The 25977-nt window shown below is 31.3% G+C and overlaps 1 protein-coding gene across 1 annotated transcript in view; it reads left to right on the top strand.

The window, feature by feature from the left end:
* The first annotated feature begins 16500 nt into the window (after nucleotides 1-16500).
* Nucleotides 16501-25977, top strand: part of LOC111699650 (zwei Ig domain protein zig-8) — a 40923-nt gene continuing 31446 nt past the window's right edge. The window contains exons 1-2 of the mRNA XM_023470374.1: nucleotides 16501-16673; nucleotides 17269-17325. Coding sequence (XP_023326142.1) covers nucleotides 16503-16673; nucleotides 17269-17325 — 228 coding nt within the window. The 5' untranslated portion in view covers nucleotides 16501-16502. The remainder of the gene's footprint in view (nucleotides 16674-17268; nucleotides 17326-25977) is intronic.

Here is a 25977-nt window from a genome sequence, read left to right as displayed (position 1 = left end):
TTCTATATACTATAATACTGGTTACTTTTCACAAATAAAACATCTTTTTAACTTTATTATCTTAAATACCCCTTTTTACTTTTTCGCATACAATTGTTTTGATAAAAATGTTAGTATTCTATTTGGATTACTTCCTTAAGCTCACCCTGCCCCGGCCCTCCTAAAGAAATCCCAACTTTTTTACTGAATATTTTTAACTCTTTTTAACTCTTCAACAGCAAATTTGAAATTCCTCCTCGCTGACATTAATTGTTTAAATTCCTATAATTGACCTATTTTTTCACATTTCACATCTATGATTTGCATGAAGAGTCATACTTTGAAAACTTACTCACAAAATTCATTGAAAAAAGTCTTAAACATCTGAATCATTTAAACTTTACTGCTTTGACTTAAACTAATGCATTTGACCACAGTAAAAGACTTTCTAATCGAAGTCAATGTAATTTTCATAATATATAAAATATAGTTCAATTTTCCATTCAATATCGTAAAATTTTATTTATCATCTTTATCATAATTGAAGTTTTTTCAACTTTTTTTCTCTTTTCGTTTTCTTTTAGCTTCTCTTTACAAATCGATTATTTAAAGTTGCTATTTTGATTGAAAAATGAATTGCGCATTTCCGCATTGTACAGAATACTCCAATGTATCCCTTATTTGAATAAACATAAAAGGGCTGCGTGCACCACTTTTCCCCGGAACCTAACCGCTCGGTAAATTAGGGTTAAAGTTAATTGTTAAAATATCTGAATAGGTTACAAGAGAGGGGATATTAATGGAACGGATATTAAAGGCTATTATGGATAATTATCGTCAATTATCTTTTCCAAGAAACAATCTGTACAAAAGCATCAATTTATATTGAAACATGGGTACTCGGAGTAAAACTAACCATGGTTACTGAATACATTTTTATTCAATGGCCGGGGGATGGGCGGTGGGAGGGGGCTAGGAGGAATTAAAACTAACTATAGGGCGAAACCTGTGTAGAATCTGTTCATTCCTGGCACCAAAAAAATACAGGGTTACCCACACAGGATGAGACTCTGTAAAGACGACCCACAACTAATAACATGACGAGGATTTGAAGCTTGATTTTTGTTTCTACTTTTAAATTAGTATTTTATTGGTTTCCTAAATGATTATGCAAAGAAATAATCCCGTTTTGGCCTGCAAGGAATCTTGAATGTAAGAAAAGAGAATATAAAAATTCCGTACAATCGTCTCTGAAGTCTCAATATTTGTGGGTATTCCAGAATGTAACGTCACAAGGTTCAAAATATGAAAGTTTCATTCTCAGCTCTGCCTTAATCTGTTAATTATTAGCCATTTAAAATTTTGCAACTTTTAACGCATTACATTTTTATCCAATATTATAGACCTTAGATATTTCAAACTATGAATTCTGTTAGATCAAATAATTTGAGTTTGAGGTTTAAACCATCAGGTTGCAAAGATATAGGGATTAGAACATTTAAGTTTGTGGCAAAGACTCAATTTCTTTCTGTAGCGATTAAAAAGGCAAAACTGGTGTTAAGCTTAAAACCTCAGTCACTAAACCAAATAAAGTGAGTTGAATAGTTAGAAATAAGTGGTTTAAAGGGACTGTTCACATAATTTTAAAGAGTTATATGCTCTATTCACAACGGTACCTTTATCTGAGTAACAATGGTGTTGATATCTTTGTTTTCTCCCTTGTAAACAGATTAATTCTGTTAATATCCTTAACTGTCTCTGCTGCAATTCACTTTTGCAGTGAACCGCTATTGAAACTAATCAATTAGTAGATGAAAAATCAAGGATATCTTAATCAGTTTTGCTGAGGAAAAGGTTTAAAGGGTATTTGAAATAACGTCTACAGTTCCGTTGAGTTGTTAGCCAAATATTAGGCTTGCATGCAACATGAATTATAAATTAAAATATAACATGTTTTTACTCAGTTTTCAATGTTTTATTTTTTATTGGCTTGTTATTGAATATTTTTCCTTATCTACGTAATAACATTCCTTGAAAGAAAAAATGATATTTTGAAAATGTACCACCATAAAGTATTTTTTTCATCTTCTGAAATTTCTTTAAAAGTGTGCCACAAAATTAAATGGTCCAATCCTTATATCCTATGTCGTAGAACTTTTCATTGTTTTTTAAATCATAAATACTGTTAGATTTAATGATCAAAGTTTAAGAAGTATCACATTTATGAGGTTTAGAATTAGAAAGAAATTTAGTGGTTTTCACTATCTCAAATTTTCGAATCCCTATATATTTTTAACGTGGTGTTGTAAAGCTTTGATATTTTAAACTTCAGAGTTTATTGTTTGAAATATCAAAGGTCTACGAAATTGAGATCTAGTGATTTTACTACGAAAAAGAAAGAGTGTTGCGAAAAATTTTAAACTGAACTATACATGTAAATTCATTTTTACAATATAATCTGATGATGTTTAAAATATCCGTAAATTGATTTGATGTGGTCGGAGGCTGAAGATTATATAATATATTGAAAATTCGTGATAAAATATATTTTACTCTAATATTTTCACTTTTAAAATTTCAAATTTAAACTTAATTTTGTTACTTTTTGCTCCTTCTATTTATGTAAATTTTGTAAGTTACATCTGGCATATGTAAAAAAGCAGTCGAAAAAAAGGCATGAAGGGTGGGGTAAACTCAAATCAATCTATTTAAACTCTAGTGTAATTATCTAATCCAAGTTTGATTCAAGTGATCGGTCCCAGGACGTGTATATCTCCTTTAGCCCCCTCTCTCTTTAGATCCTTTAAATACATCTCAACCTAGAAACCCTCAGTCCCAGGACGTGTATATCTCCTATAGCGCCCTCTCTCTTTAGATCCTTTAAATACATCTCAACCTAGAAACCCTCAGTCTCAGGACGTGTATATCTCCTATAACGCCCTCTCTCTTTAGATCCTTTAAACACATCTCAACCTAGAAACCCTCTGTCTCAGGACGTGTAAATCTCCTATAGCACCCTCTCTCTTTAGATCCCTTAAATAAATCTCAACCTAGAAACCCTCGGACTCAGGACGTGTACATCTCCTAGAGCGCCCTCTCTCTTGAGTTCCTTTAAATACATCTCGACCTAGAAACCCTCAGTCTCAGGACGTGTATCTCCTCTAGCGCCCTCCCTCTTCTGCTCCTTTAAACATATCTCAACCTAGAAACCCTCGGTCTCAAGGCGTGTATCTCCTCTAGCGCCCTCTCTCTTTAGATCCTTTAAATACATCTCAACCTAGAAACCCTCGGTCTCAGGACGTGTATCTCCTCTGGCGCCCTCTCTCTTTAGATCCATTAAAAACATATCAACCTAGAAACCCTTGGTCTCTGAGCGTGTATATCTCCTCTAGCGCCCTCTCTCTTTAGATCCATTAAAAACATCTCAACCTAGAAAGACGCAGGACTTAATATAGAATTCAATATTATATTCTAGCACCGGAACATCTCTTATCTCTCTAAGAATTATGGTATTAAAATCATACATTCTTGATTTTTGACTTATTAGGCACCGAAACCAAAAACCAAAAAACTTCCATTAGAAATTAAATTTAGATTTTTTTCTTAACGACTACCTAGCATCCTCGAATAATAACCTCTATAAGATTGCATAGTTGATTGATAAACTGATGGAAAGAAAATAAATCCCCCCCCCCCCCCAACACAACAAACATAGTACTCTTCAAGGAACTGCACTGCAGGGTTGCAAACCATCTGAAGTAAAAATATCCAACTTGATGGTAAAAAACACAAAAAAACAATAATACTTTTATTACATCCTACATCTGAAATTTTACAAAGGAATTGAGTTTTTGCCACAAATAGATATTTTCTAATCCTTATATCTTTTCAATCTGATGATGTAAACCTTTGATATTTCAAAGTAAGATTATTTGATCTAATAGAATTCATAATTTGAAATATCAAAAGTCTAAAACATCGGGTTGGAAAGATATAGGGATTAGAAATAGATTTTCTTGCAAAAACTCAATTCCTTTGTTCTGTAATAATCACGTGATTCATAACTGTCTTTCCTTAAAATCCAAAAATAAGAAGAAAAACGCCAGAAAAACACCTAAATCTTGTGGTATAAAAAACACCAGGATTGCCTTCCCTGCAGTCAAATGTATATTTCTTTGACACTAAACCCCTCTCAGTATCAGGAAAATTTGGTGATTATTAAATATTTCCTTCCGCTATATCTAAAATATCTAAATTGTGTGAAAGGTTGAGTAATGCATATCAATTTAATTCCTGAAGATGTTAAAGGTAGTGTAAGCGTAATTTAAAGTGACCCTCCATGCGAAGATAGTAATGCCCGATTCACAACGGTACCCTTGAACCCTTAATCCAATCAAAAATGTGGGATATACCGTCGTTTTTCTGACTCGAAAAGTGGTTAATTCTGGGAGTTTCTCTGTTGGTGCAAAAAATGCGCAAGTCGCTTTAAGAATCAAATAACCATTAGATTTAGAACCGTTTAGAAAATAAGGAAGAACTACACATAACTAGGTGACGCATGCTAATGCGCGGGTATTAGAACAGGAAAAGAGAGTATTTGATATGAAATCTAAAAATACTGTTTTTCAAGAAATATATTGCTAAGCGCTGGTTCAACATAACTTATTTATTCATATTAATAACTTTAATATTCTGATAAATTAAACTAAATTCCCGCAAAGGAAGAATTTATCTTTTAAGCTAGGCCTTGGCTTCAGTGTAATCTAAATTTTAACAAATATTAAATAGAAATGAAGAGAAACTGAGCTTATATGTATAAATGTCTATAATATTTTCTCGATTTACTGCAGTACAGTGTACATACTTTACAGTGTACAGTGTGAATTGTAATCTTGTACATTGTACAAGGCAAAGAATTATAATGTAAAGATAGTTGTTTCACAGGTGTACGCATTTTTAATTCTGTGCTGTAAAGTAAACACAAGACGGATGTCACAGCCTGACATGGGATCCATCGGTCACATGAAAAATCAATGAAATGTTTTGGTGAAAGGAAACTATTATGTGAATTATCAAAATTTTCTAAATTAAATGCTTTTATCCTCCTCGGATACTAGAGTAACACAGATGCATCTATTCTTGTTCACAAACACCGTCCAGAGAGAACTGGTTTCAACATGTATGCAGCAGAGAATACACAACAGCAATTAACTTTCCTTGCCTTATTACCTTGACAAGGTAGCTCTAGACTGTAAACTTACATTGTACACTGTACACATTGTACACTGTACACTGCACACTGTACATTGTAAATTGTACACTGTACAACTATACATAATAAATTCTTTTTATTTATAGATTACAGGATATACACGTGTAGAATAGATTTGTCTGGATATGTGATATACATTGTACAATATATATTTTATATATATATTCTTTTTAATATATATACAGAGATTCAGGGATATTTATTTATCTACTTGTTGGCAGGAGTTTGAATCTCTGTAAGAGAGCTACCGGAAAAAAGTTTCTGGAAAAAAACCTTTAAAAAAAGTCCAAATTTTCTGGAAAAATGTCACTGGAAAAAAAGTCCTCAGGTTTAGTTTCCTGTTACTGGGGCTGCCTGTAAAGTTTCAGGAAATAAGATCACAGGAATGAAAGTCCTGAAGAAAATGTATCCTAAGAAAAAGAAGTCCTGTGAAAATGAGGTCCCGTCTGAGGCGTTTTTATAAAAAGGACTTTTCTGTTATGCATCTGCAAAATGAATATAGCCAGAGCTGAAAACTTTAGAATGTGATATCCTTAATCCCGATCTGTTAATTAATCTGGAGATTAAATTGATGAGGACAACAAGCAATATTTAATCTGGAGATTAAGAAAAAGAGTGGATCAAGCATTAATCCCGATATCCACCATTATAAAGTTCCCAGCTCGGGTGTTTTTAATATCAAGCCCCTTTTTTTGCATGGTTGTAAACATCTTTTTGTAAACATCTTTTTCTGTTATAATTGGACTATTTTCTGGAACGTTTTTATCAAGTACTTTTTTCCATGGGACTTTTTCTACTATAATAGGACTATTTTCTGGAAAGTTTTTATCAAGTACTTTTTCCATGGGACTTTTTTAGTGCCCAAATTTGGGACTTTTTATTCCGAAAACATTTTTTCATTTAACATGGGGGGGNATTCATGAAATTTTATAAAAAATTCAAAATTTTTAGATTTACTGTCTCCAGATGTAATTTTTTTGTAATTTTTGAAATCCCAAAAAAGAAGAAGAAAATGCTTTTAATTTTTGCAAGTGGTATGGTTTTATAAAATTAAGTCAGTTTCAACAGGTTTCAAGTAACGTACTTACTTATATATCACTCTGGACTTAAGAATTGTTATGTCATACAACGTATATAATGCCAAAACTTCTTATATCACCCATCTTTTACCAAATATAACGTTTAAGTTAAAAACTTAATTACAGGCAAGGTTATAATGCAAGGAAAGCTATTTCAGAGGTATGCGCATCTTGTGTACTGCAGTGTACTGTTTCTGGGCGGTAATGTAAACACAAGACGGATGTCACAGCTTGACATGGGATCCATCTTTCACATAAAAAATCAATGAAATATTCTGGTCACAGGAAACTATTATAAAAATTATCAATGCTCTTTGATTTAATATGTACGCAGAGCATACGCAACTTCAATTAACTTTCCTTGCATTATAACCTTGCTTACAGAGAGTGTTCGCGACAAATTAAAAGGGGTTTAGGCTAAACCCAAATTAAATCTTAAATCGAATGGTATCAATAATTTTCCAATGTTTAAGCAATGAGAAAATTGTAAAAAAATTCGTCGCTTACTCACATTGGAAAATCTGTTTTTACCGCGTTTTATCAAGTCAGGTATATCATTGGATTCTGCGCTATACGGTACAAACGTTAACATTAGATGAAAAAGATTGTTACAATTCGATTCAAAAATTTAATTAGCCTTTTTTTATTTTTCGCGAACACTCCTTTTGAAGGAACAATAGTGTGACATCTTTATTTCTTTTATATTCAAAGTTTAGGAAAGTCTGAATTTAGCTGAAGAGTGCAAATAAAAGCTTTTGTGAGATCGTTAACTATTTATAATAACAAACGAAATGCCATATCTACATATTTTTCTTGTAGAAAGTTTTGAATATCAATATCAAATGACTATGTCACTCTTGTATGCCGAGTTCATTAGCGCCTGATATAATCAGGGTTCAGACATGTGTTTGGTGTCTATTCTGAACCAATAGAAATTGCAATGGCGCGCGGTAACATCTATTCTTATATCTATCTCATTAAATGTCACACGAAAAAGTAAAAGTGAGTATGCTATGTAAAATCAAAGGTATTTATTAGAAGATCATGATCAAAAGAACTTGAGTATATTAGAAGATCATGATCAAGAGAACTAAAGTACATTATAAGATCATGATAAAGAGAATTACAGTACATTAGAAGATCGTGATCAAGAGAATTAAAGTATATTAGAAGATCATGATCAAGAAAACTAAAGTATATTAGAAGATCGTGATCAAGAGAATTACAGTATATTAGAAGATCGTGATCAAGAGAATTAAAGTATATTAGAAGATATTGATCAAGAGAATTACAGTATATTAGAAGATCGTGATCAAGAAAATTAAAGTATATTAGAAGATCATGATCGAGAGAATTTAAGTATATTAGAAGATCGCGATCAAGAGAATTAAAGTATATTAGAAGTTCATGATCGAGAAAATTAAAGTATATAAGAAGATCGTGATCAAGAGAATTACAGTATATTAGAAGATCGTGATCAAGAGAATTAAAGTATATTAGAAGATCGTGATCAAGAGAATTAAAGTATATTAGAAGATCGTGATCAAGAGAATTAAAGTATAATAGAAAATCATGATAAAGAGGTATATAGTGAGGTATATTCGAATATCATGATCAAGAGAACTAACGTATATTAGAAGATCATGATCAAGAAAATCAAAGTATATTTTTAAAGAAAACGATCAAAAGAAATGAAGTATATTAAAAGATCATGATGAAGAGAAATATAGTTTATTTACAAATTAAAGTCAGACAGCCAGGAACATTGATGCAACCTTTTAGAGCATACTGGATCTACGTACCCCTCCCTCCCCCACCATCAAACAGATATTAGAAGACAGACAGACTTGACAAATACACAAAAAATACATACATAGAAACTATTCCTAATATTATATAAAATTATGTAACATTATGCTTATAAGTGTATTTGTTTATATTTTATCAGTGTAATATTAAAGATATGAAAGGTTGATTATTAAATATCTTGGTTGGATTGGCAATATTTTTTAATTATTAATTCATAATTATATTTATGATTATAATAAGATAATATATACTTATAAATAATAAATATAATATATAAGATGCTTATATAGATATTTTCAATAATATAAAAAATCTAAACTGTACGGTTTTTCGTATCAAAGGTTTCCAATCTACATAGATAGAAGATCATGATCAAGAGAACTAAAGTATATTTTTAAAGATCATGATCAATTTAACTAAATTATATCTATTATATTAGAAGACCATGAACACGGGATTTAAAGTATATTAGAAGTCTTAGAAGATCATGACCAAGAAAATTAAAGTATACAAGAAGATTATGATCAAGAGAACCAAAGTATATTATCATTATGAAGAGAAGTAAAGTATATTATTGAAGATCATGATCAGTAGAACTGAAGTATATTTGAAGATCATGATCAAGAGAACCAAAGTATATTAGAAGATCATGATCAAGAGAACTAAAGTATATTATTGAAGATCATGATCAATAGAACTGAAGTATATTTGAAGATCATGATCAAGAGAACTAAAGTATAATATTAGACCATGATCAAGAGAACTAAAGTTTATTAGAATATCATAATCAAGAGAATTAAAGTTTATTAAAAGATCATGAACAATATAACTAAAGTATATTAGAAGATCAAGATCAAGAGAACGAAAGTATATTTTAATTTATTTAAACACGAATAGGGTAGAATAATTCTATAAAATATATAGTTGTATATTCGTAATCGTAAAAAATCTATATAACGTTCTATTTTAAATAAACAATTAATTCAAATAGATTCTAGTACAATAGATGGCAACGTAGAATTTGTACACTCTTAGTACAGCTGTATTCTTACGTCACAAGTGTCAGCTCAGTTTATTAATTATAGTGATAATTTTAGAATAAAGTGCTTATCTTACAGTAAAATAAGTGCAATTTTATCTTTTTACACTGTTTTTTTTTTTAATTTGGAAAACATGACAACTAATGTAAGAAAATTTTGTTTTCGTAGTTATATTTGACACTTGTGACGTTGTGTATAATTGGTCCATATCTCTGTTGCCACCTATATTGTATACTTACTAATTTATTTGAAATTAATTAATTAATTACTTCTTGTTAATTTAATTCGAGTGAACCTTGCTTTATAAAGTGACAGGTCCGATTCACAACGGTATTCGTAATGAGTTAGATATCCATTATTTTTATTTGAAAATTGGTTATTTCTTATTGTAGGTTCTCTTTATAAAAGTGATTTGCGGGTATCTTGCTAACTGCTACAGAAATAAAGGAAGAAATTGTTTAAAACCTTTCAAGTTAGAAAACCGGCGATACTTTCCCATTTTCAATGAAAATTTTTTTTGAAGGGTTACTTGAAATCCCAACTACAGGAATTTCTTTAGAAAAATGTAATAATCGCACATTTAGAAACTATGTTGGGGAGGGTTAGGGGGGGAGGGGGGTGTCAAGGTTTGATGGATTGAAACATAGCTTATCGTTTACTATTCCAGGGATCATATTTCTTTAACAAAATAGTTTGGATTTACTCTGAGTAACATTAAATTTTTTATTTAGAATTTGTTAACCATGATTACTAATTTATTGAGTTTTTTTTTCTGGAAAATACAAGAAAAATCCATGTTCAATAATTGTATTAAGGTTTTATTGACATTTCGCTACAAATCCTTTAAGGTTTAGAAGACTGATGATGAGTAATCGCCTGGCAGGATTCCATGGGTTTACTTTTATAACAAAAAAACAATTAATTTCCTTCTTTACTGATTTGATTATAGGGCCGGGAGTAATCAGTTTTATCTAATTTTAACATGGAATGTATTGATTTAAGTCTGGAGTAATCGAGGTTTAGCCTTTTTATTCCTTCTTTTTATTTATCTATACGTAACACGTACGTGCTATACAAGTTTACAAATTGTACAATTTTATATTTTTCATAAATAGGTTCATGTATATTTGTAATTTTTTTCTTTTGATGATCATAAATTCTATCTACATATACTTTGCTTGTATATATATATGTACTTTTTTCTTGTCTGTCTGTTTATATCCAATAAACGTCAAAGCGGCTGGTTCGGGCAAAAATGTTGTGTGGGACCTCACATGACCCCAGGGAAGAAGTTTATGAATGATCAAATTTAAAATTAGCCTCCAACATTTTTTTTTTATAAAATCCGCGAACTTTTTTTTTACAATGTACACAAAGAGAAATGCTTACAATTGAAATAGAAGATGAAGGCTTAAGGATTTTCTCGTCTGTATGTTTATATTCAATAATCGTGAAGGCAGAACTGATCGGGCCTAAATTGTTTATGGCAATTTACATGACCCCGGGGAAGGGTTTATGGAAAATCAAGCTTAAAATATTTTTGCCCAGATTTTTTTTTAAATTTTAAAATCTGCCAAAATTTGAGAATAATTAAAAATGGTCACTTTCAGAACAACAGTTAACAATAAAATTGCTTATAGAGTCATCCTTAATATATACACACAGCAAACTCTTGTTAATTTAAATTATCAGATTGACCAGCCCACTCTAGTATGCCTGTCCATTAGTGCCTGATCCAATCAGGGTTCAGTCATGTGTTTGTAGTCTATTCTGAACCAATAGAAATAGTATGGCGGTAACATCTTTCTATCTATCTCATTATCCAATTAGAGTTATGAATCTATACTAGACCATTCTTGATTTAAATTCTATTTCTTATTGCTATAGCTAGTAAAAATAATGCTGAGAAGATGAAAGGTGGATTTAGTCATGCATAATATTGCAATTTATTTGTCAAAATAGGAATATATAAAACTTAATAGATCCTCATTCAAACACCAAAAAAGTATCTAGATTTATTTATAGCGATATTTCACCTCTCTAAAGTACACTTTATTTTAAAAAAATTGAGTCTTTGTCACAAACTCTGATTTTCTCATCACAAAAGCTTTGAAAAACAATGTTGTAGACCTTTGCTGTTTCAAACTATGAATTCTGTCAGATCAAACAATCAGAATCTAAGTTCGAAAAAATTATGGGATAAGAAAATTCCTTTTTTTGGAAAATGAACACAAATCGAAGCCTTTATTTCCAATTAAAGATGGCCGGTCCTAAAGACTAGAGCCATGCGGTACTTTATCTCAAAATAATACAATGTGGGAAAGTCCAAAAAAAACCCGGGTTTTATAGCAAAAATTGTACAAATCTTACAAAGACAGCGTAGTATTGATGAAATTAGTGTGTTTTATAAGTGAAATATAAGAATAATACCTTTCAGAAGATACATATTATTCTTTCGTCTGAATTTACTCTATGCATTCTCTATAATATTGAAAATAATGAAAAAAGGCGAAATGCAAACTCTGCTTCCTTTACTCCAGGAATATACAAGCAAACCATTATGCTTTCTCTCAACCAGAGCCCAAGGGAGGGAGGGGGGGGGGTCGAGAGAAGAGAGAGGGAAGAGGGAGGGGAAATAAAGAGAACATGGGCGGAGTATTAAAGGACTGAAAGGGAAGGTATGAAAAGACAGGGAATCGAATGGGGTGAAGTTTTTGCCACAAACTCAGATTTTTAAAATGTGACAGACTCTTGATATTTTAAACTATGAAATCTGATAATTCTAATGGAATAAATAGTTAAAGTTTGAAATATTACACGAACAGGTTGCAAAGTTGTTGTGAACATAAAGTTTGTTTCAAAGACTTATTTCCAACATAAAAATTTCACATTTTATACAAAGCTTTTGAGGGTACCGTTAAATCGGCCATTGTCATATTTGCATGGAAACTTTGAAATTACACTTACAGTCCCTTTAAAGGTGTTTGTTGTTCAAAAAGAACTGGCTAAAAGAAAGAATAATAAAATTGTTTATTTGATTTCAAATATTGAAAATACAATCTATCTGCAGAGCCTAGCTGCCGGCCTAAGAAACTCAAAACATTTATTTGTCGGAAAATATTCAAAATAAAAAATCATTAGTTTGGTTCGAAGTTTGCTGTCTCAGCTTGTTCTATCTTGTAAAGCACATTCTATTCTGTAATAAAGATGTCTGTTTGAGTACAAAAAAGCAATATCATCTTTGAAAGGCGGAACTATAAATTGATTTTCAATGTCAGAGGCACACGGAGTTTAAAACTTATCAATGTCGAAAATCCGGATTTAAAAAAAAGAAAAAACTCGATTGCAAAACTTCTAAAGATTAAATGCTATGCATAAATTTGTTGACAATTAAGAGTGACAAAAGTTGGAAAGCCAAATAGCTAAACATTTCATACAATTTATGCCAAATGATCAAAACTCTTGAAATGATCAAAAAAGTGTACGCTGAACAGTAGGGGCAGCTACTTACTTTTTCAAAAATATTATAGGAATATAAATGAATTAGAAATGATTTTAGGGTATGCATAAATATTTCTTCTCTTTCTTCTCTTTCTTCCCTTGATAGTTTGTTGTGGAAATTTAACCGGTTTTGAGATAAACAATGCAGTACGATCAGTTTATATGATTTTACCCAGATTTGTTTACATTTCTAGCTTGTGGACCTAATTAAAATGTACTGCGTTTGTACTGTATAATTCGGCATTTGATCATTTGGTATTTGATCTTTTGATATTTTTGCAAATAAACTAGCATTACATTTTTAAATGATAATTATGGCGGGAAAAAAAGAATTAAGCAATTATTTCAAAGGGTTTAAACACAAAACAAATTTCTTCTGCATTTCCCGAAACATACCCCCCCCCCCCCGTCCATCTGTTCCCCTGTCAGCTAAATCCCCCCCCTTCCCGGTACCCTGCCTGAATTACCAAACACAAAGCTTTGTCTGAATAACAAATATTTCTCATCTCACCACAATTGTAAAAGGAACAAGAAGACCTCGAGTAGATTTCAGCAAATTCATTTATCAAACACATACTTGTCTCATCCTCTAGTTACCAAGGAGACAGGGAGTCCAAAGAAACGTTTTACGTACATTTTACGTAAATTTTACTATTCACAGTGCATTTTAATGTACTAAATTGCTAAAAGCCCAAAACTGCATAAAATCAAAAGGTGTAAAATAGCACAAAAACAGCAACTTTGTTTCCTTCCTTTTCGTTTTATTTTCATTCAATTTCATTCATGCAATAATGATCAGATTATACAGAAATGTATATCTTAATTGCCTTTTTATTCTTTCTTTATACATAATACATTTATACGTAGATAGCTCTGACGTAAGGTTGACACCCGACTCTAAATTGTTGTATATGGTATTTGTGTGGGTTGGTAAAAAAGAAGTATAATATTCTAAATATTATATGGCTGATAAACAATATTCAATATGAGATATATATAAGATATCATAAGAAGTATGTTTATTGTATATTTATATTATTTACTCATCATAAGGCTGAATACAGTATTCAGGTTTAATTATGGGAAATATAAAATGGCTGCCGTCTGCCTAAAGAATTGTACAATAGTGTACATATTTATGATTTACATATACATCATTATTTTCCTTATACTGATATCTGCAACTATGAAACTTATTCATCAAAGGAATTGAGTCTGTGCCACAAACTTTGCTTTTCTAAACCCTATATCTTGGGATTCCAATGTCGTAGACCTTAGATATTTCAAACTATGAATTCTATTAGATCAAATAATGTAAGTTTGAAATATCAAAGATTTGCGGCATTGGGTTCCAAATATATAGGGATTATAAATTCAGAGTTTGTGGCAAAAAGACTCAATTCCTTTGTAGACAGCCGGCCTCGACTTTAAAGCGTCGCTACACATTCTAAAAATGCAACTATCTTGTTTCGATTGTAAGTTTAAAAGGTGTAACCGTTAAAATGCTGCTCGATTGTTGCGTGAGAGCATGTACTATAGGATCGCAGTGCTATTATTTAGCTGTGACAAGGAAACGAATTGAGTCTTTGCCACAAACTCTGAATTTATAATCCCTATATCTTTAAAACCCAATGCCGTACATTTTTGATATTTCAAACTTATATTATTTGATCTAGCAGAATTCATAGTTTAAAATATCTAAGGTCTACGACATTGGAATCCAAAGATATAGGGTTTAGAAAAGCAGATTTTATGGCAAAGACTCAATTCCTTTTAGCAGAACCAGAAAATTGTTGAATGAATATAATCTTTTAATGTCTTTTTTTTATTCTAATTTCAATCGTTGAAACCGACATATTTCTAGAAATGTATTAAAATGTTTTTTGTTTTTGATTTTCTTAAAGTTGGTTGCGAATTACACAATATTTTTAGCGTCATTTTTTAATAAAAAGATAAGAGAAGAAGAGAAGAATGGCACCATATACTGAAATTATCAATTTTTAGCTAGAAAACAATGATATATCCGTCATTTAAAGGTTTAAAGTTTACCGTTGTGAATTAGGCTTGAAACTGTTCTTTTTTATCTAAGACAATTTGGTGTTGCACCATGGATAGAGAGGAGCACGTTCAACTGTTTTCATTTCGTTTGTTTATCATTTGGGAACGACTCATTTTGTTCTTTTTTTAAAGATTTCAAAAAAATATTTCGTTCGTTCTCAAAGTTCCTTTTCCATATAATTCGTTCGTTTTTTTACTGAATGATCGTTCAGTAAAATCGTTCGTTCAGTAAAATCGTTCGTTCAGTAAAATCGTTAGTTTAATAAAATCGTTTGTTTAGTCAAAAAACCGATAGTTTTTTTTTTAAATTGTTAGAAAAAATCATTAGTTCAATAAAACACTATCGTTTCTTAAAATGTTTGTTTCAGAAATCGTTCGTTCAGTGAAAAACGATAGTTTCATTCAAATTTTTGTAAAACTCGTTCGATCAGTAAAACAACTATCCTGTTTTTCAAGCTTGTCCAAGCGGTTTTAAATCGTTATTTTTTCCCCTCGTTTAAAAAAAACGATAGTTTTTCATTTCTCTGAAACGATCCATTTCGTTCGTCCATTGATCGTTTTTTTTTCTGAAGAACCCCTTCTTAACGAACAATTTCGTTCGTTGAAGAAAACAATGCCCATTTCTAAGTCCATGGCTTCTAGTTAGCTACCCATGCTCCCATAAAATTCTAAATATTTTTTCATTTCAGCTAAATTGAAATCCAGTTTCAATATGAATCAGATTGAGATAGAGACAAAAAAGATAAATGTTAGTTTCTGCTTTCTAGGATTGAATAACAAAAACCCTTTGTCCAAACAATAATAAATAGCTGGCGAATGCAGAGAAACCCTCCATATTTTATACATCCAGGGTGTATGCGTCCAGATGTAAAGATAGAATTAATTTCTTTTCATATTTATTGAGATAAATGTGACGTGGAAATCCTTGGATGTATAACAAATTTGATTTTTCTTATGTTATCTCCACCCCCCCCCAAAAAAAAATTGTTGCAAAATGAAAAAGTTAGCCGGCAAGGTGGCGTGAAGCAATCTGAATTTGGTGTAGTCTATATATCTGTAGGGTGTGTATGCTGAGGAGTAGGATTGAGAAGTATATATATCTGTGGGGTGTGTATGCTGAGGAGTAGGATTGAGAAGTCTATATATCTGTGGGATGTGTATGCTGAGGAGTAGGATTGAGAAGTCTATATATCTGTGGGATGTGTATGCTGAGGAGTAGGATTGAGAAGTCTATATATCTGTGGGTTGTGTATGCCTAGGAGTAGGATTGAGAAGTCTATAATCTGTGGGTTGTGTATGCTGAGGAGTAGGATTGAGAAGTCTATATATCTGTGGGATGTGTATGCTGAGGAATAGGATTGAGAAGTCTATATATCTGTGGGTTGTGTATGCTGAGGAGTAGGATTGATAATGCCCGATTAAACAAAATACCAATCCTGAGAAAACTAATGAACAAATCAATTCTATACTTGAGACAGAAGATCCATCCACTAGAAGGAAAATTATTAATCCTTTTTATAATCTTCACAATTAAAACAACAAAAGATTTGCTGATAAGATACCATAATTCTATGTAAGCCAACTTTGAAGAAACAGGTCTAAATATGGTATCTTAGTGAACTAGTGAACTAAAGTTTAATGCCTAATTTCTTCGCCTTAAACCAAACTTAGCAAAGATCCACTGTGTATTATGAAAAATATAGTTTTATAAGTATCATTTCTACTGAACTTGCGGTAATATCCAATATTTACTTACAGATGAGGATGAAAATGCATTGTGTCGTCTTCGTTTTATCGGTGAGCAGTGTTGGAATACTATCCGGTTCTGCGCTGCGCGACTCAAGAACCGGTTCCATGTTTAGAGATTCAAAGCATGGCTCCGGTTACGGGGTTAAAACACATTTCGGACAAGCTCCAAATGTTACAAAAGTACAGGTATAGTAATTATATTATTCCTGTATCTGCCCCTGGTTTCTATACACATACATATTATACACTGTGTTAAGAGAAACCTCAAATTAGAAAAAATCCTCTATTTCCACATAAAAAGCTTTAGGACACTTTTCATCCATAATGGAAAAGTAGAAAACAAAAAAGAACCCGAAATGAGTTTGGTCAAGAGTGAAATTGAAGAAAACAATGAGCTGGTTAACAATCTAATTTATCCCACAGAGAACAGAACAATAACACAACGAATAGTAAAAAAATCTGAGAAAGTTAGATATTTCTTTTATGAACTCGTTTTATTCAATCAAAAGATGAAAGAAAAAGTTTAATAATCTTAAAAATGAGGGCAAGGAAGGATAATTTGATTTGAACTAATTTTTTATTTCGATTAAAGATGTTTCTTTAAAGAGTATTAAACTCAAAGGAATAATAAAAACACTATCAGTATGCTTCTGTAGATTTATGTTCTCCAGAAACTTACAGAATCTAACATTCTTTAAAAGATGTAGATGGAGGGTTAGGTAAATTTACGTTGACATTCCTTTAAATTTATTGTTTCCAGATAATATAAACTTCGTTTTAGGTTGATTCTCCAGCTTTCCTCCATTGCCCTATTGTAGATCTTACAGACGATATTCAGGTTAGTTCCTCCACTGCTCTATAGTAGATCTTACAGACGATATTCAGGTTAGTTCCTCAACTGCTCTATAGTAGATCTTACAGCCGATATTAAGGTTAGATTCTCCACTGCTCTAAAATGGTTATTATGGACGACATTAGGATTATTTTTTCAATCAATTTAATTGTTGTATACCATTGATGATAAAGTTTGCAGAATGTTTCATATTAGTTGAAATCATTTTGACAATGGGCATGTAAGGTCCCACACAAAATTTGGGCCCGATCGGTTCAGCCGTTTTGACGTTTATTGATTACAAACAAACACCCAAACAGACAAGCAAAGTATATTTATAAATTATATATTATCAAAAGAAAAGTGTATGCAATATGATTTAAATATGTAAATCAAAAAGGTTTAATTTCAAATATGTGAATAATCCTATTTATTAATATTTTTATTTTAAATGTACATTTTGAAACCTTTTTAACTTTTTTCATCTTTCCACTTTATAATCTTTTCACCAGTAAAATTCTAATTCAAAATATTTGAAAGTGTGGGTGGGGTGAGATTAAATTTATTAAATATAATCTAAGTTAACTAAACTTGAAATTATAATTTTCAGTTCTCCAACATTTTTTAACATAATTGAGTATGTTTTCAGTCCTTGGATAATTATGCCCTAGCCGGCTCTCCCACTGGTTTACAACATTAATAAATGAAAATATTGATAAAGTAATAACTTGTCCTGTACGTCTCTACAGTCTGCTGTATACAGTATACATGCTAAAATATTCAATATTTAAACCATGATATTCACCAGCTTGATATCAATCAAAATTAAAATTGAAAGTCGACTTTATTGTATTGATTTAATAGAAGGAGACCATTTATTTGGCGTACTGTCTTGTTTTGCCTTATATAGTATGTATTTTACTTTACAGCTTGCCCTGGCTAGTCGAAATTCGACCCGGTACATAAATGAACTGGAGTGTACTGTGTACCACTGTACTAAACATTTAATAAAGTTAGGACGCACAGTTGTGTCGCTCTTTGAGGACGCAAAAGATTGTAAAACAATAAAAAGTTTGGTCCAATAATACATACATTGCAGTTTTTTATAATATGATAGGGGTTCAGTAACTTCTAACTTAAGATCTAATACATTGCTCCTGACATTGAAATGTTTGATAAGCCTGTTGTAGCCTTTTTACTAGGGTTTGGAAGGAATTCTCATAAATCATTGCTGTATTCGGTTTAATCAATCTATTCTCTACATTCCTTTCTTTCATGAGTAAATTGATATCGTTTAGGGCTAAGTAAGTTTAGGGATATATATCACTTTATCACGGTGGGTTAAATACTAGTTTAACTATAGAGAATTTAACCCCGCCCCCCGCCCCTGAAAATAATTTGTTCCCCACCCCTCTTATGTTTTCATTTATAATTATACAGTGATAACCAGAAAACTGAAATAGAAAGACGACTTTTATAATCAAACCAGCTGAAGGGTCCGTCGTTGCCCGTTGAAAAAAAAGTTTGAAAAAATAAGGAAAACAATTTTAAAAATTTTGAGAAAAAAATATCGCCTATAACACCCCCCAGCTACCCATGAGTGTATACAAAAAAATTCAGCCCAATCGGTCCAGTCGTTTGGCCGGCTATACGCAAAATATATACGAATGTCATGTTTTATTATATAGGTAATAAAGGAGTTGAGTTTTTGCCACAAACTCTGATTTTCTAGTCTCTATATCTTTGCAACCCAATGCCGTAGACCTTAGATATTTAAAACTATTAATACTTATAAATAAAATAACCTAAGTTTGAAATATCAAAGGTTTGCACCATAAGGTTGCGAAGATATTGGAATCAGAATATTTTAGTTTGTGGCAAAAACTCAATTCCTTTAAAAAGTTCAATGAGCACAGGAATAGTACGGTGTAAACAAACCGATTTCATAAGTGTCTAGTAAAACCATTTACATTGTAACAACATCAAATAAATATTGTCTTTAATGTCGTCTTCCCATCCCACTGTTTTCTGGTTCTGCGTATATTTTCACAAATTAATCCCGTTGTGTTTTAATGCATGTATCTTAACCACAAAAGCGACAAATTGGAAATACAAAAATTAATTTAACGTTTCTTTTAATAAAATAAGTTATAAGTAAAAACTTATTAAATATTATTATACTGGTTTAAATCTCAACATGATGGGTAGACCAGAGATAAACACTTTTTAGATAGACATTTTTAGAATGACATTTCAATGAAAGTACTTTAATAGATTGACATTTTGAAAAACCACATTTTTTCATAGAATACATTTTATTGATAGAAACCTATTTTATGAATTTTTATAGAAAACCATTTCATAGATGGAAATTTTAAATTAGACATTGTCTTCAAAAAACAACTATACAATCGTAAAACATGTACATAGTTGTACAGTCTCGATTCTGTCTGATAAAACCCCAGTCTTAACATTTAAGTTGTGTCCAAGGAACGCCCAACTCTGTGGGAGGAATGTAAACAAACCCAGTGCCCCAACAGAAGGTGAAGAGAAAGTACTTAAGCTCTGATGTGATATTACAGTCCAACAAAAAACAAGTTAATATATCAAGTTAGAGCGAAAACATATGATTTTTGGCTTTCTGGTCAACATGGAAAATACAATAGCAATATATTCTTATTCCACCCCTAAGGCTCGTTTCCCTCAAAAATGATGCGTTGCCCCTGAATTCTTTGTTTTGATCTCATCCCACTGCAGTACACAGATTTGACGCATGAGATATGGGGGTTCCTGGTCTATATATTTCTTGGTTGTATATTTTTTGCGTATTGTGTATTGTGATATGATGTGAACTTACCAAACTAGTTTTCTTTTGCTCCACATGACTCAACAAAAGTTTCCCAGCAGTCAACAGCGATCCAAATGTTGCCAGCTTACGCGAAAAATCATTGGGAATTTTGACTGATCACGCACCTTTGCCCCTTTAGTAAAAGTAAATTCAACATATATGAAGCATAGAATCTGACCGCGTTAACCTTGTTACACCGGCTATAGTCCTGTCCATAGAGCTAGGTACAGTACAAACTGGGACTGGAAAGGTTGACCCGGCTCGGAGATTCAAACGTACTATGGCTGCCCGTGTGATGAAGGGAAAGGAAGAATTCTGGATTTAGATTTGATTGAATTATTATTTCTAAAGATTGTGTGGGAATAGAACGGAGTAAAGTCAATACAAAATACTCAGCTCCAATATTATCTAAGTTTTCTCATAAGAAAGCTTGAGAGCGCAATTACTCTTTTCAATAAATCCGTGGAAAAATGTAAATAAACCCTCAACAGTATAACATCAAGCAATAAAAGTGTAACAATTTGAAAACAAGTTTGGTTGGTTCATGTTTAATTCACTTAAATCACAAAAAAAACTTTTCAAAGAAAAAATTGTAAGGAGGTCGAAATTAATAAGTAGATGCATGAGAACTTGAATAGGTAATTCAGGATTTGAACCGGCGCAGCTCACGGGCAGCCGTAGTACATTTGAATTTCCGAGCCAGGTCAACCTTTCCGGTCCCATGCAGTTTGTAGTGTATCACACGGGCATTGGGTAAATAAGGCAGACATTCAATAGGACTAGCCGGTGCAACAAGGTTGACGCGGTCAGACATTACTTATACTGAAGGGTCAGAGGTGCGTGAGCTATACGTAGTTCACGGATTCATTAAATACGGTCCCGGATATTATATAACGTTTATTTATACTTTGAACTTATATATAATGTAACTTTCCTTTTTTGAATTGAGAGGATAATTTCCCACAACCTTTATTTTTAGAGGTTTTCAAATATCTCTCCTGAATTGTATGTTTTTGTTATTTTTCACAAAAAAATAATTACTTTCTTACTAACTTACTTACTTACTATTTCAATAAAGAAATTAAAATTAATCTAAAGGCTTACTCGATCTGGAAAGTTTTCATTCATTGCAGGGTTTCTATGTCAGACACAAAACAAAAACTAAACCCCTAGCTCCACAACTTTCAAGACTTAAAAATAATCAATTATTTGTTTTGCAGAAATACGTTTGAGACATCATTTCTAAATATCTTCAGTTTTACCATTTGGAAATCCACCTTGTACATTTGTACCTAGTTCCAATAAAAACCAAATTCTATTGGATTTAGAAAATCAAAGGTGTATATGCCTGCAGTAACCTGTCTACAGAAAAACAATAAAACAAAGAATTTACAAAGTTTAAGGATATTAAGACACTGTTAGAGGTGCTTCAGTGTAAGACATTTTTAATTAAGTTTTTTTTGTGAGCATATGCTATTTTACAACACATCAAAGCAAAAACTTTTGATTCAAATAGAAATTAAAACCTCACATTTCTGAGATTTATTTTCAGTATACTCAAAAAAAAATTGTTTTTTATATTTTAGATAGATTAATTACTCGAATTATATTTAGACTTTCTAAATTTTACATAAAATTGGTTAGTCAAACGCTTTTAACAATTCTAAAATCGTTGGAGAAACACTTTGATTTTATGAAGATTCCAAAACTGCTTTCTTTTATCATAAGTTTTGAATGAGTAGTTGGAAAAATTATATTACCAGAAACTGGCCCCTGATCCTTGCTAAGAAATAAGTTTGATATTAAAAATATGGCTTAAAGGATAAAAATACATCAATAAATAATAATCTGAGTTCTCGATGTAGAAAAACGAGATGGTAGGAGATGGTACACTGAACAAGGTTGTTGCAGAGGATTATATCGTCTCATTCTGATGATTTATTCTCCCAACCATCCTAGACATCAATTCATCAATTCATTAATTCACCTAATCAATTGATTCATCAATTCATTAATTGATTAATTCATCTATTTATCAAATCATCAATTCATCAATTAATTAATTCATTTTCTTAATTCACTAATTCATTTATTCATCAGCGCATTCATTTATTTATTCCTCAATCCACCAATTTTCAAATCAAATCATCTCTTCAATGTCTTACTTATTTTAATTCTGCATCTTTTTTCTATTTTCCTTTCCACATTTCTTCTTCTCATCCCCCCCCTCCCACTATTTAGTTCGAATATAAGTTGTTTGAAAGGATGCAGTTCAACTAAAAGGTTTGTTCAATAACATTGTTTTCCCTCAAACTAAGTTGTAATCCTTTAAGCGCAGAGAATGAGAAAACTCGGAAAATGAAGTTTTATTCTCTTTTTCTTATAAACCCAGACTACACTTAACTAAAGTAAACAGTGGCCGAATTTAAAGAATTTGAGCGGCGGTTCAAATTTAAGCCGCGGTTTAAATATAGTGGGTTTCACTTACAATTGTATCAAATGTTTCAAGATTTAAGCCGGCGCTTAATTTAAACCAAGTTTTGGCGGATTTAAACCGCGGCTCAAATTCTTTAAATTCCATCTCAAGTAGTTTAATTTTTGTATAATTCATATAAAACGCATACGCCATCAAAAAAGTATTAAACAGAAAAAGCACAAAAATAAATTGAGGCTTTTTCACAAACTCAAATCTTCTAATCCTTATATCTGATAGTGCCACCTGATAGTGTAAATCTCTGATATTTCAAACATAGATTTGTTTAATCTAGAAGGATTGAAATATCTAAGGTATACATAAATCAGAGTTTGTGACAAAGAAAAGCTACGTTTCATTGGTCCACTAGATAGTTTCAGTATGCGTAACTATTTCCATTTACTTGTTATAGCACCGATATAAGGATTCATCTCTAATTGGATAATGAGATAGATAGAAAGATGGATGTTACCGCCATGCAATTTCTATTGGTTCAGAATAGACACCAAACACATGACAGAACCCTGATTGGATCAAGGACCGAATGTTAAATCAGCGCGGTCGCTTTAAAAGAACAATATAATAAATTAGAAATGATAAAGATAAAAATAGAAAAAAATTTCTTAAAAAGAAAAAAATCAACAAAGAAAACTGTGAAGGATTGTAAATGGGAAAGGAATGAAAATTTGAAGGATTTTTTATGGGAAGGATTGTAAATGGAAAGGATTGTAAATGGGAAGGATTGTAAATGGAAAAGATTAAAAAGGGGAAGGATTAAAATGTAGAAGGATCGTAAATGGGATGATTGAAAAGTAGAAGGATTGTAAATGGGAAAGGATTGAAAATGTGAAGGGTTTTTAATGGGAAAGATTGTTAATGGGAAAAGATTAAAAATAACAAGCATTGTAAATATGAAGAATTGAAAAAAGGAAGGACTGAAAAGGGAAGGATTGTAAATGGGAAGGATTGTAAATAGGAAGGATTGTAAATGAGAAGGATATCAAATGGGAAGGATTGTAAATTGGAAAAGATTAAAAAGGGGAAGGATTAAAATGTAGAAAGATCGTAAATGGGAAGATTGAAAAGTAGAAGGATTGTAAATGGGAAGGATTGTAAATGGAAAGAATTGTAAATGGGAAAGGATTGAAAATAGCAAGGATTGTAAATATGAAGAATTGAAAAAAGGAAGGATTGTAAATGGAAAGAATTGTAAATGGGAAAGGATTGAAAATAGCAAGAATTTTAAATATGAAGAATTGAAAAAAGGAAGGATTGTAAATGAGAAGGAATGTAAATGGAAAGGATTGTAAATGGGAAGAATTAAAAATGACAAGGATAGTACATGGGAAGGATTAAAAAAGGTAAGGATCAAAAAGAGAAGGATTCATCTGTAAAATCTAATATTTTGTTGATCAGCTGTAAAATCTAATATATTGTTGATCAGCTGTAAAATCTAATATGTTGTTAATCAGCTAAAATCTAATATATTGTTGATCAGCTGTAAAATCTAATATATTGTTGATCAGCTGTAAAATCTAATATATTGTTAATCAGCTGTAAAATCTAATATGTTGTTGATCAGCTGTAAAATCTAATATTTTGTTGATCAGCTGTAAAATCTAATATGTTGTTAATCAGCTGTAAAATCTAATATATTGTTGATCAGCAGTAAAATCTAATATGTTGTTGATCAGCTGTAAAATCTAATATATTGTTGATCAGCTGTAAAATCTAATATATTGTTGATCAGCTGTAAAATCTAATATGTTGTTGATCAGCTGTAAAATCTAATATTTTGTTGATGTAAAAGTATAAGAGTATGGAGAAGGAATGTGTTGAGTAATATAAAAAGAAAGGATATGACGGGGGAAGATATGAAGCGGTGATTTTGCAGCTAAAAATGCATTGAGAGGCTTGAAAACCACTCTGGAAAATTGTCCATAATCCCCTGCAGTGAGAGCAAGGCAGGTTTTCAACTTTTCCTCGATTATCAAACAAAACCAATTTAATGAATATCATTGGATCTCTTAATGTCGACCCCAATGACAATTTCTTAAAGGACAATAAGGAACCCCTAAACTGTGAAGAGAAAACTAAAGATGGCGTAACTTCTTAAGTTTTGTTTTAAGTCCTTTCGTCGTTTAGAATTTTGTCTCACAGAAAGGAATTGAGTGTTTGCCACAAACTCAAAAGTTTTAATCCCTATATTTTTCAACCCGACGTCGTAGACCTTTGATATTTCAAACTATAAATTCTGATATATCAAAAAGACTAAGTTTGAAATGTCGAAGGTTTACATCATCAGGCTGCAAAGATATCAGGACAAGAAAATATAAATTTGTGGCAAAGACTCAATTCCTTTGTCATTAAAAAATGAATTTTAGAATAGTGAATTGTGTCTTTCTAGAATTTTGTTATGGCGCAAGCTCTGAATTAAACTTTTTTTCCCCTGAAAACTATTTGATGATTTTTTTCTAATTATTGTCTTTATTGTCCAAATGAGTTGTTTGATGTTGGAAGAAAAGATTACGAGAATAAAATGGTCTAACCTAGATAAATCTTACTAAAAATTGTCTGTGCAGCTGAGTATTGCTAATCTTGAACACTTGATTTCGATATCCAATCTGGGTAATTTTAAATTATAGGATAAATAATTAATCCCCTAATTGAAGTGATCCTTGCAGGATATGTCCACCACGGGACGTAAACCTAACTAGTTTTTATTAAAACCCATAGAAAAGATTCGTAAAATAGTTTTTTTATTTGTCAATATTAATATTTCAGTTCCGGTTTTGTGAGTTCCAAATCTTTCAAATCAATATTTTTTTTGTTTTTGTATCTCATTCCTTAGATAACATTTATATCTATTGAGTCCTGTTTCATGAATGTATCTCCATCTTTTATATTTATACCGACCAAAAGGTTTAAACCCCTGGAAAATTGTAAAATGTCAGGTTATCAACCTTTGAAAAAATGTGTGAAAATATAATCAAACCTAATCCAAAGCAAACAAAAATGGATGCAAAATATCTCTATAAATACAGTTTTTCTCTCATCCTAAATGCAGAGCATAACATATCTAATCCATTAAACACAACGTTTAGGCTATTATACATTATACAATTAAAAATTGTTGAAAAAGCGTAATATTTCGTTTGGAAAATTAACTAAACCGTAAGGATGTCAAAATTACAATCTTTGTATGAAATTCTGAACATAATATCTCACCATTTTCTTTACTAAACAATCTGTTAAATTTCGAAATAAATTGGTTCTAAAATTAAAACTCACTGACATTTGTTTTTATACTGCTAACTTGGTCGATTGAGATATAAAA

The sequence above is a fragment of the Eurytemora carolleeae genome, unplaced genomic scaffold (assembly GCF_000591075.1).
Source record: "Eurytemora carolleeae unplaced genomic scaffold, Eaff_2.0 scaffold339, whole genome shotgun sequence".
NCBI lineage: Eukaryota > Metazoa > Arthropoda > Copepoda > Calanoida > Temoridae > Eurytemora > Eurytemora carolleeae.
This window is presented reverse-complemented; position numbering and strand designations above follow the sequence as displayed.